This window comes from Martes martes (assembly GCF_963455335.1).
Source record: "Martes martes genome assembly, chromosome: 8".
NCBI lineage: Eukaryota > Metazoa > Chordata > Mammalia > Carnivora > Mustelidae > Martes > Martes martes.
In genome coordinates, this window is record NC_137895.1 from 92,252,348 (window position 1) to 92,263,651 (window position 11,304).

At 42.4% G+C, this 11,304-nt stretch overlaps 1 protein-coding gene across 2 annotated transcripts in view; it reads right to left on the reverse strand.

The window, feature by feature from the left end:
• The window catches only part of PTGES3 (prostaglandin E synthase 3), a 23,928-nt gene extending 13,228 nt beyond the window's left edge, over positions 1 to 10,700 (reverse strand). The window contains exon 1 of one of the 2 annotated variants that reach the window (XM_080810885.1): positions 10,321 to 10,700. In XM_080810885.1, the coding sequence (XP_080667011.1) occupies positions 10,321 to 10,322 (2 nt within the window). In that variant the 5' untranslated portion in view covers positions 10,323 to 10,700. The remainder of the gene's footprint in view (positions 1 to 10,320) is intronic. The other variant, XM_080810886.1, reaches the window with a different exon arrangement.
• Between the last annotated feature and the right edge of the window lie 604 nt (positions 10,701 to 11,304).

Sequence of the window (11,304 nt, forward strand, 5' to 3'; positions counted from 1 at the left end):
CGAAGTCTTGGGAAATGCCTGGATGGCTCAAGCAGTTAAGCATCTGCCTTTGGCTCAGGTCATGATCCCAGCAGGATCCTGGGATATGGTCCCACGTCAGGCTCCCTGCTCAGTGGAGAGTCTGCTTCTCCCTCTCTATCTCTCCCCCTGCTTGTGCTCTCCCTCTCAAATGAATAAATAAAATCTTAAAAAACAAAATACAGTAAGTCTTAGGGTGGGCCATAATTCAACATGACTGGTGTCCTTACAAAAGACTAGGACACAAAGGGAAGACCCTGTGAACACACAGGAGAGCACCACCTACACGCCAAGGAGAAAGGCCTCAGAAGAAACCAACCCTACTGACAGCTTGATCTCAAAATACACCCTCCAGAATTGTGAGGAAATAAATTTCTACCGTTCAAGTCACCCCATCTCTGGTACTTTGTTATGGCAGCTCTAGCAACTGAATTCAACCATTTTCCAAATAACAATATTAAATGATCCAAAACAGGGGTTGGTGCAGGGACCAAAAAATGGTTTTTATATTTTTAAAGAGTTCTAAAAGCAAACATGTGGGGGCAGATATCTCTGGCTTGCAAAGCTCAATGTTTATTAGGCAGTCCTGATCTAAACCATCAAAAATACAAGAGATGACACTATACTTAACCCTAAACCAGTAATAAACTCATATATTCAGTCCTCTGGAAGACAACTCAATTGTTTGGAATCCCACTTGTCTTCTAATGAGGATCACAACATTTCTTTTTTCTATTAACCAAAAGAGGAGCGGGTTTAGCTTTAACTCTAGCTCTTAAATTTTTTTAAGATTTTTGTTTATTTGACAGAGAGAGATCACAAGTAGGCAGAGCAGCAGGCAGAGAGAGGGAGGGAAGGAGGCTCCCTGCTGAGCAGAGAGCCCCAGCCACCCAGGCGCACCTCTAGCTCTTAATTATATTGGATTTATTTCTAGCCTTATACTAACATTGGCAAAATTCATAACCACTGTGCAAGTCAATCAGTTCACATTAACAGTACATACCTACAGATGTAAATGAATACTTTTCTTTTACCTCTATACAGCCTATACCAATAATCCATTACTTTTTTTTTTTTTAAGATTTTATTTATTTGACAGGCAGAGGTCACAAGTAGGCAGAGAGGCAGAGGAAGCAGGCTCCCCGTTGAGCAGGGAGCCCGATGCGGGGCTCGATCCCAGGACCCTGAGATCATGACCTGAGCTGAAGGCAGAGGCTTTAACCCACTGAGCCACCCAGGCGCCCCAATCAATAATCCATTACTTAAAACAGAAAATCTCCCCCCACCCCTGGGTCCCCGCCCCCGCAGTGGGCCATTCTGTGCTCTTCTGACAAGTGCTTCCAAGCTCAACATTAGGGCCAGGGCAGTTCAAGAAACTGAAATTTAAAGAACCTAAAATTTTCTATAGTTCTGACTAAAACTTCTTAGCTTGTTTTGGAATGCCTGGGTAGTTAGTTCAGTCGTTAAGCATCTGCCTTCGCCACTGATCGTAATCCTGGGGTCCTGGGATGAGCGCCAAATTGGGCTCCCTGCTTAGCGGGAAGCTTGCTTCTCCCTCTCTCATTCCCCCTGCTTGTGTTCCCTCTCTCGCTGTGTCTCTATCAAATAAATGAATGCATGAATGAATAAGTAGGGGCACCTGGGTGGCTCAATCATTGGGCATCTGCCTTCAGCTCAGGTCATGATCCCGGAGTCCTGGGATCAAGCCCCACACTGGGCTCTCTGCTCAGCGGGAAGCCTGCTTCTCCCTCTCCCACCCCCGCCACTTGTGTTTACTCTCTCACTGTCTATCAGATGAATAAATAAAAAAAATCTTTAAAATAAATAAATAAACAAATTTCTTAGTTTGTCTTAAAAAGACAAAATGGAAACCATTATTTGTTCCCAAATACCATTTTTAATAATCTAGAATCTGTGAGTCTTTTTTTTTTTTTTTTAAGACTTTATTTACTTGAGGGCGCCTGGGTGGCTCAGTGGGTTAATCATCTGCCTTCAGCTCAGGTCATGATCTCAGGGTCCTGGGATCAAGGCCCGCATCGGGCTCTCTGCTCAGCAGGGAGCTTGCTTCCTCTTCTCTCTCTGCCTGCCTCTCTGCCTACTTGTGATCTCTGTCAAATAAATAAATAAAATCTTTAAAAAAAAAAAAAAAGACTTTATTTACTTGAGAGAGACAACAGCAAGAGAGGGAACACAAGCAGGGAGAGTCGGAGAGGGAGAAACAGGTTTCCACCAAGTGGAAAGCCTGATGTGGGGCTTGATCCCAGGATTAGGACCTGAGCCAAAGGCAGACGCTTTATGACAGAGCCATCTAGGCACCTGAATCTGGTGAGTTTTAATTTCGATACGTAGAAAAATACAAACACCCTTCACTTTTAAAAAATGGATGTACAGGGACACCTGGGTGGCTCAGTTGCTAAGCATCTGCCTTCAGCTCAGGTCATGATTCCAGGGTTCTGGGATCGAGCCCCACATCGGGCTCAGTCGGAAGCCTGCTTCTCCCTCCCACTCCCCCTGCTTGTGTTCCCTCTCTTGCTGTGTCTCTATCAAATAAGTAAATAAAATCTTAAAAAAAAAAAAAAACGGATATATAGGGGAAACCTGGGTGGCTCAGCTGGTTAAGCATCTGCCTCTGGCTCAGGTCATGATCCCAGGGTCCTGGGATCAAGCCCCGCATCTGACTCCCTGCTGAGCAGGGAGCCTCTCTCTCCCTGCTGCTCCCCCTGCTTGTGCTCTCTGTCAAATAAATAAAATGTCAAAAAAGAAAAGGAAAAAAAAAAAGAAAGGAGAAGAGAAGAAGCTCTTTGATATAGACAAATGTACTGGAGAAAATAGCAGCAATGATCATTAAAAAAAAATGCCCTACTTCTGTAGAAGTATTAAAGGCATTAAAAAGTGTTGACACATGAATATTAACAATAATTTTTATGATAAAATAGGCAAACATTTTAAAATATGTTTTATCTTTAACTCATGGCCTCATTCAAAAATTAATCAAACAGGAAAAAAGCAAAAATAAGTGTTAATTTTGACTGAAAAAACTAACTTCCTTAAAATTTGGTAAGTTCTATTTTTTTTTTCTTTTTTTTTTTTTTTTTTTTTATTTGTTAGAGAGAGAGCGAGCGAGCACAGGCAGACAGAGTGGTAGGCAGAGGCAGAGGGAGAAGCAGGCTCCCCGCGGAGCAAGGAGCCCGATGTGGGACTCGATCCCAGGACGCTGGGATCATGACCTGAGCCGAAGGCAGCTGCTTAACCAACTGAGCCACCCAGGCGTCCCAGTTCTATTTTTTTTAAAGTAATCTCTACACCGAATGTGGGGCTCAAACTCCTGGACCCTGAGATCAAGAGTCACACCCTTTTCCGACTACATCCCCAACTTCTTATAAAGACAGGATCAGTCTATCTAAAACATAACCAACAAAACTATTCCCAAAATAAAGGACTCACAAACAAGTCAAATGTACTTTGAAGGTATATATGGATCTGGCAGTACTTCTTTTCCAAATTTCCCAAAATACAGCAAAACCTCAATTAACAAAATATAAGATCAGGTTAATTTATAAGATGGCTTTCATCAACTATCTTTCAACTACTGACCACTGATCTATTTCTACAGGAGATATAGTAGAATTTGGCTGAAATGTGATACAGCAGAATATGGGACTAATAGTAAAAAACCCCTCTTAGGCCCAATCTTTACTATCAAGCACCTCATGTAGCCAAGCCTAGCAACTAAACATTAGAGTTTGAATGTTATTGAATAAAAAGTATTTATTAAACATGGGGCTACGAATTGTTCTGGGGATAGAGCAGTCAACGAAAAAGTCAAAGCTTCCATTCCAGTTAGATAAAATTTAGTCCAAAAATCTTCTAGGAATATGGGGTAAATGGATCAGATCCATTACTAACTACAATTTATCTTTCTTAATGTGTAAATAGATAATACAAACCAAGATAACATTCTCAAGAGAAAAAAGAAAAAAAGGTAACATGCTATGGTTTATCAGTACAGCTGAGCTTTGAACATGTGAGTTAGGGGCGCCAACTCCCTACAAAGTTGAAAATCCAAGTGTAATTTATGACTCCCCTGAAACTTTAATAGCCTACTGTTGACCAGAGCCTCACTGATAATGTAAACAGTAGACTAACACATACTTCGGATATTATGTTATACATTGTATTCTTATAATAAAACAAAAGAAAAGACAATGATTCCAGAGTCCTAAGGAAAGCTCAGAAAGTTAAGCATCATACTCTATTTTAGCTCAGATCTTGATCTCAGGGCTCTGAGTTCAAGCCCCACATTGTGCTCCATGATGGACATGGAGCCTACTTAAAATAAAAGGAGGGGGCGGGTGGGTGGCTCAGTTGGTTGTCTGCCTTTGGCTCAGGTCATAATCCCAGGGTGCTGGGATCGAACCCTGCATTGGGCTCCCTGCTCAGCAGGGAGTCTGCTTATCCCACTCCCTCTGCCCTTCCCCTCCCACCTGCTTGTGCGCTCTAAAATAAATAAAATCTTAAGAAAAAATACATATACAGTACTGTATTTACTGGAAAAAATTCTGCCCAAGTGGACCCACACAGTTCAAACCAGTGTTATTCAAGGGTCAACTGTACTTAATGACCATTTCCTTGTAAGTTTGTTCTTAATATAGCATGATTACTTGTCTGAATTAAAGGATCATTTTGAATTCTAAGATAAAACAATAGAAATCAGAAGACAAGCTTTTTTTTTTTTTTTTAAAGATTTTATTTATTTCACAGACAGAGATCACAAGCAGGCAGAGGCAGGCAGAGAGAGAAGAGGAAGCAGGCTCCCCACGGAGCAGAGAGCCCAATGCGGGGCTCGGTCCCGGGACCCTGGGATCATGACCCGAGCCGAAGGCAGAGGATTTAACCCACTGAGCCACCCAGGCGCCCCAGAAGACTAGCTTTTTACTAAAGCTTAATAATGGAGTAAATCTATTCTAGGTTTAGGAACAAACACATTTCTATTTAGTAGGAAGCTTCCTAAAGACTAGATCCACTAATCTTTTATACATCTCAGAATACCTTTAAACATCAAGAAAGATTATAGAAGAAAACTCATTAAAACCAAGAAAAAATCAGGGCGCCTGGGTGGCTCAGTGGGTTGGGCCTCTGCCTTCCACTCGGGTCGTGGTCTCAGGGTCCTGGGATTGAGCCCCACGTCGGGCTCTCTGCTCAGTGGGGAGTCTGCTTCCCCCTCTTTCTCCGCCTGCCTCTCTCCCTACTTGTGCTCTCTCTGTGTCAAATAAAAATCTTAAAAAAAAGGAAAAAGAAAAAATCAGCAGGAAGAGGCTATAAAATTCAGAATTACTGATTTTTTAAGTTTCTCAAATAGTCTATCATTTGTAGAAGGGAATCAAGACACAGGTAAATCTTTTTAAGTTTGTACTAAATGAGGAATGATATGGAAACATGAAATTCTCGTATAAAAAGGGAAAAAGTAGTTCCAGATTCATAGACTGAGTAGTTTTTTCTTCATCAAAAGCGTGGTCTAAAAATGTCTAAAACCACTCTCTTATATACACACATTCTTTCCTCAAACAAATCCCAAGATACGCTTCTCATACTTTCAGATCACTGTAGCTCAGTTGTACTACCACGTAAAACTTTCTGGAAAGGTGATTTGAATATACATGCTAGACCAGTGGCTTCCAAATTATGTGCCAAGGTGCATCAGGGAACCACGAGAAACTTAAGAGGGTTACTGCAGGTATTTTAGATTTGAGAAAAATTTACGGATACTCAACCTCAGTCCAGACACCAGGTGGTGGGGCGCCTGGGTGGCTCAGTTGATTAAGCATTTGCCTTCAGCTCAGGTTATGATCCTAGGGTCCTGGGTTTGAGTCCTGCAGCATCTGACTCCCTGCTCAGCAGGGAGTCTGCTTTTCCCTCTCCCCCTCCCTCTTGCTTGGGCTCTCTCTCAAGTACATAAAATCTCTCTCAAGTAAATAAAATCTTGAGCAGGTAGTTCAGTTTCAAAGTAGACTATACCACATCCCTCTCCATTTACCTTCATTTTTGTGAAGATAGATTTTTGGTGGCTGTTTTGATTTTTTAAAAAAGGGTGGGGGAGCCATTAAAAAAAAAAATCAGTGGGGAAGAGAAATTGATATAGATGTATCCAATCTGAATTAAAGATGTAAGAAGTTACAATGCCCAAAGGGTATACATAGTCCATCAGTAACTGTGGTTATAAAAGAAATGACACTTTTCTTTCAACCTTTGTGAATTAACTTTTCAAAGACTGAAGGCTGTCTGGATGAATTAGTTAAGTTTTTGGACCCAACTACATAATAAATAGAGCTGCTAGGTTACTCCTTTTGGCCAACATCACCACAAAAACAAAAACAAAACACAACCTACTAAGACCAAAAGGGGCAAACCAAGAACATTCGTGAACCTCTGTGTCAGTTCCTTTATTTGGTAATTCCTACTCTAAAACTCAAAGTGAAAGCGTTCTTAAAGATAGTATTTCTCCCAAAATTTAAGAGACTTTCTTTCAAGCAACTCCAACCTTCCTGTATTCCCACCTTTGGCATATATCCTTGTAAACATCTCCAAAGCAGATACAGTAACCTTTCTTCATACAAACAAGACTGGAACAAGGTCAATGTCTCACTGCCTCCATTACAAACAAATTTCAGCCTCTGGGCTCCATTCCCATATGTCAAGAAGAGGCATAGGTTTTAACAGAAACAGTTTGATTAGATAATAAAATAGAACTACAGAAACATATGTATTTCTTTGGAAATAAAAGCATCACCTCAAAAATTATTCCTTTTTGTAAAGTGGAAAAAATAAGCCCTCTGTCAGAAATCCTGAGTTCTAATCCTATAGGACAGTTCCTTATACTAACTAGCATTGTGTGAAAGAACTAGATCTTGGAACATAAATACATATAAAAAATTTTCAGAACATCTCTCTATAACTTAGATCCTTCCAGTACACAAAGATAATTAAAATGCTGAGCTGGAAAGGGCCGTGACAAACACTTTTTTAGCAATACAGAATGACAACCTGTAAAGATCAACTACTGTACAGAAAATGTACAACAGCACATTATGGCTTTGGAATACAATACAGGGGAGGACATACTACTGCTCAAGGTAATGGTTAAAGCAACCGGTATCTTCCTGAAAAACCGCAAGTTCAAAGGTGACCTAGGGAAGCAAAGTAGTGAGCCTCAAATTTAAGATCTATCGTTGCCAATCTACACAGTAGATAATAAAAAGTTTACTACAACACATACTGTACTTCTGTAGCAAAATACACTAGGTTCAATAATTTCCAATTTATCAACTCAGATATTTTAAGAATTTAAGAGCTATACTGATTCTAAACAGTCCACATTGCAAGGGTATTTTTTTCCTGAAAAGCGACAATCACTACCACCCAAGACCCCCTTTGAAACAAAAAACACTATTAAACATGGGTATCTTATTTAACAGTATATACTTGCCTGCACTGAACTGATTTCTCACTTCCAGTTTCAACTGCTTTCTAGTTAAAGTCTAACTAAACACAGAGAAAAAAAAGAAAATCCAGTTGCCAGGTTACAGTGGTTAAGAAATCAACACTGAACAAAGCCATCAGGAGTTATTCTTCTTTAACCTACAAAAATCAACCATATACCATATGCTCACTATTAGAATTTATTTTGGAGACTAAAGACCAATTTTATTTTGGGGACTCAATTCTACAAAACCGAGTGATGGCAAAAAGATTTCAACCACTACTAGAGATAGAGTACGTTTCTGGAGAGTTTATTAACTCAAGTACAACACAACCCAAAGAATGACTTCAAATAACTTAAAACTAAATAAAACAGGAGCTCCTGGCTGGCTCAGTCAGAAGAGCATGGGCCTCTTGATCTCCAGGTCATGAGTTCAAGCCCCACATGGGGTGTAGAGATTACTAAAAACAAAAAGCCAACAGAAACTTAAAAATAGAAGTACGAACGAAAAAGAACACTTTTCCTTAAAAAACAAAATAAAACTTTTCCATTTGTATCTATTGTCAATGAGTCTAAATCAGAATCAGAACTAACTACAATAGATTAAAAAAACAAAAAACAAAAAAGGCAAACTAGCACCCTCCCACCACAAGGAGAGGTCCTAAAATCCTACCCTTCACCAAAAAGGGTGAGAGATCGAGTTTTTATGCAAACTATTAGACAAAACTTCAAAAACCTGATTCAAAGAAACATATCTAGAACACCTCTACTGAAGAACATCCAAATGAGAAAAAACACACTGTAAAACCCTTAAAATATCCAAATATGAATGTCTCTCTCCACCTTAAAGTAAGTTTTATAGCAGGCTCAGTTGGAAGAGCATGCAACTCTTCATCTCCAGCTTATGAGTCGGACCCCCATGCTGGGGACAGAGATTACTTAAACATAAATTTTTAAAAAATTAATAGCAAACATCCACAAAATGAACCCTTATTTGCCAGATTCTTCTGGGGACTGGATGACCCACTCAAGGTTTTTTTCAATTCAAATAACTGCTTCATAATATTTACCTTGTAGACTTGAATTCAAGTCATTAGTTCAAGATCCCCTAAATAATTTGCAAGATGGCATTTATTTGTAAGAGATTTATCTGGCCTCTTCAAAACACACACTTCATAGCATTCTTGTAAGTTAGGACTGGTTTTTGGAATATTGATTATTATGCTTTTCATCTGAGTTTTTAATCTATTTATCTAATGTCTCTTATCTCTTTAACTATTTCATGTGACCTCCCAAAAGTGTTTTTTCAAGTCAAGCTTGGTATTTCTTACGGAAAAGATTATTTTGTTTGGCCACATTAGTCTATTAACAGTTGGTAGCTTCTCAGAGAATTTATTTTCTCCTCATGGAGTTTCAAAGTATAAAAAGCATTTTAAAACTGACAATTCTGCTACATTATTTGGAATAGAGATTTCAAAGGGAAAAGAGAAAGCTACCTTATATAGACTAAAGTGTTTTGTTAGATACCACGGGGGCGTGGGATCCTTCCAAAATTCTAATATATCCCTTTTATACAGTATTCCTGTGTTCTTGAGGCTTGCTCTCCATCAACTAGCTGTACTGTATCCAAAACTTATCCATTTAGACGTCTAACCCAATATACTCACCAACGGTATCATTATTTTATTAAGCGAACCTTTGAGAGTATGTTACTTTTCAGAGGAATTGAAATTGTTACCCTGCATTTAGTCTCCCTATGTAACTTTGAGGGAGCAGTTAGTACCCAAAAAAAAAAAAAAAAAAAAAACCACTACAAAACCAACAGCTCTCACATATAGAAGAATAGAACTTTTCCTGAGAAGAATATAATGGAGGTGGGAATAACAGATTTCTATTCGTTTAAAAAAATCACTACGTTTTTTTCTTTACCATGATCAACTAAAATTGTTAAAACAAACAAAAAGCCCAAAAACCTGTCACCTCAGCGTAAACAAATTTAAGCTCTCAAAGACAACAAGGCAACTACGTACCTATTTCACCCTTCATTAAAAAAGGATAATGAAACCTCACCTTAAGTTTAATGTAAAAACGCAGAAAATGTCCTAAGTATCTTTCGACTCGACACGTGCTACCTGCTCAATACTAACTCCTCGCGGACAGGGACATGGTTCAGTTTGGGTAACCTTCGCTCCCATCAAAAGACTGGCGTTAGGAGGAGGAAGGAAGGAAGGACCCATACCCAAGAAATCACGACCCCGTAGAGATGGTGACGGCACGACCTCCCTGCAGTTGCCTAGCAGTACCTGTCGCTCGCGGCGTAAGGCCGCATGGTCCTCCACGAGGAGAACCAGCCTTTGGGAGCACCCACCACAGGTGAACTTGGCCCAGGGCCTGGTCCCAACACCACGGAGCGGTAGAATCAGACCACCCAAAAAGCCAAGTGGCTATCCAAGAGGGTCCACGCCTCCAGGGCGCCCGCATGGCAAAAAAACCTCACAGAAGAGGAAGGCCTAAGGCTAAGTTACGGAGTTGGAGTAACCCGGTCTGGGAAATGAGGAAAAGTGGGATTTCTGGCGCGGGGAAGCCGAGGGACGCTTCCGAGGTGGGGAAAGAAGACATCTGGAGGAAAAATGTCCTCCACCCGCCAACGGTAACCGGAACAAGGATACTGAACCTCCCACAAGAAAGAACGACTGCCGCCACCGGAGGGAGAAAGCCGAAGGGGCCGCAAGCGGGGGAGGGGAGAGGGCAGCTTCCCGGCAGCCCCCTGCGCGGCCTCGGCCTCCCTCCGGGACGACCTTCCCTCGGCCGGGTGTCGCACTCACATCGTGAACGGGGCAGGGGGGACGGGCGAGTGGGTGGGCGGGCCTCTCCGGCGGCAGCTGCTGGGCAGTCGGCTCTTCTCCGGTGGCGACTCGGCGTTTTCTTCCCGGTCGCGGCCTCTTCTCGCTTCCCTCAGGCGACGGCGGGCTCGACCTGGGTCCCCAGAATGCACTGCGCGGAAAGAGCGGCTCCTCCGGTCGGGGAGAAGAGGAAAGTGTAGGAAAAGGGGCGCGAGGATGGAGAATGAACGTGCGTGCGTGCGAGCGAGCGAGGGGTGGTGAGGCCGGGCGGCGGCTGGTGACGCAGCAAAATGCCCGGGCCCCGCCGCCGCGCGTGCGCACTCTTTGTTTTCGGGCTCCTGCGCGGTTTTCTAGAGATATCTACGGAAAGGGCGGGGCCTCCCAGCTCCTTCGCGATCCTTCCCGGCGCTGGCCCCGCCCTGCGTCGGCTCCCTCCGGTCCGACTCGTTCCCGCCTCTCCTCCCGCTCTCCCCCCTCGCGTTAGAAAACCGTTGGCCGTCTAACCGTCTGGCCCCGCGCGTCGTGCCATCTCCCGGAGAAACGGCTGTGTTGCCCCAGGAAGAAGGCTGAGGCGGAGGGACGCAGAGTCGGGAGGCTTGAAAAGTGAAACGGCTTGGTTGCTCTTGAGGGAGTAAACCAGTCTGCTGAGGAAATATTCTCCCACAAAAACATGAGAAAAGCCTGTGCTGGTGATAAGTTTGCGGAAAAAGGCTAACTTCAGAATCGAGGGCCTGGGTGCACTCGGCCATTTTTCTGAAGGTTGGAGACCTTCTCCACAAGCAGCGGAAATTTGACGTCTTTGGTTGAGGAGGAATGTTTGCCATTTGGAGCGGGCATTTGGTCCTGCTTTGAGATAATTACTGCTGTAGGTGAGACAGGGAGGTTATTTAAGTGGAGAGTCCAGGTTTATGAGGATGGAGAGACCAGGACACGCATCTATTGGAGAAGTTTCCCCAGCTGTTTTCA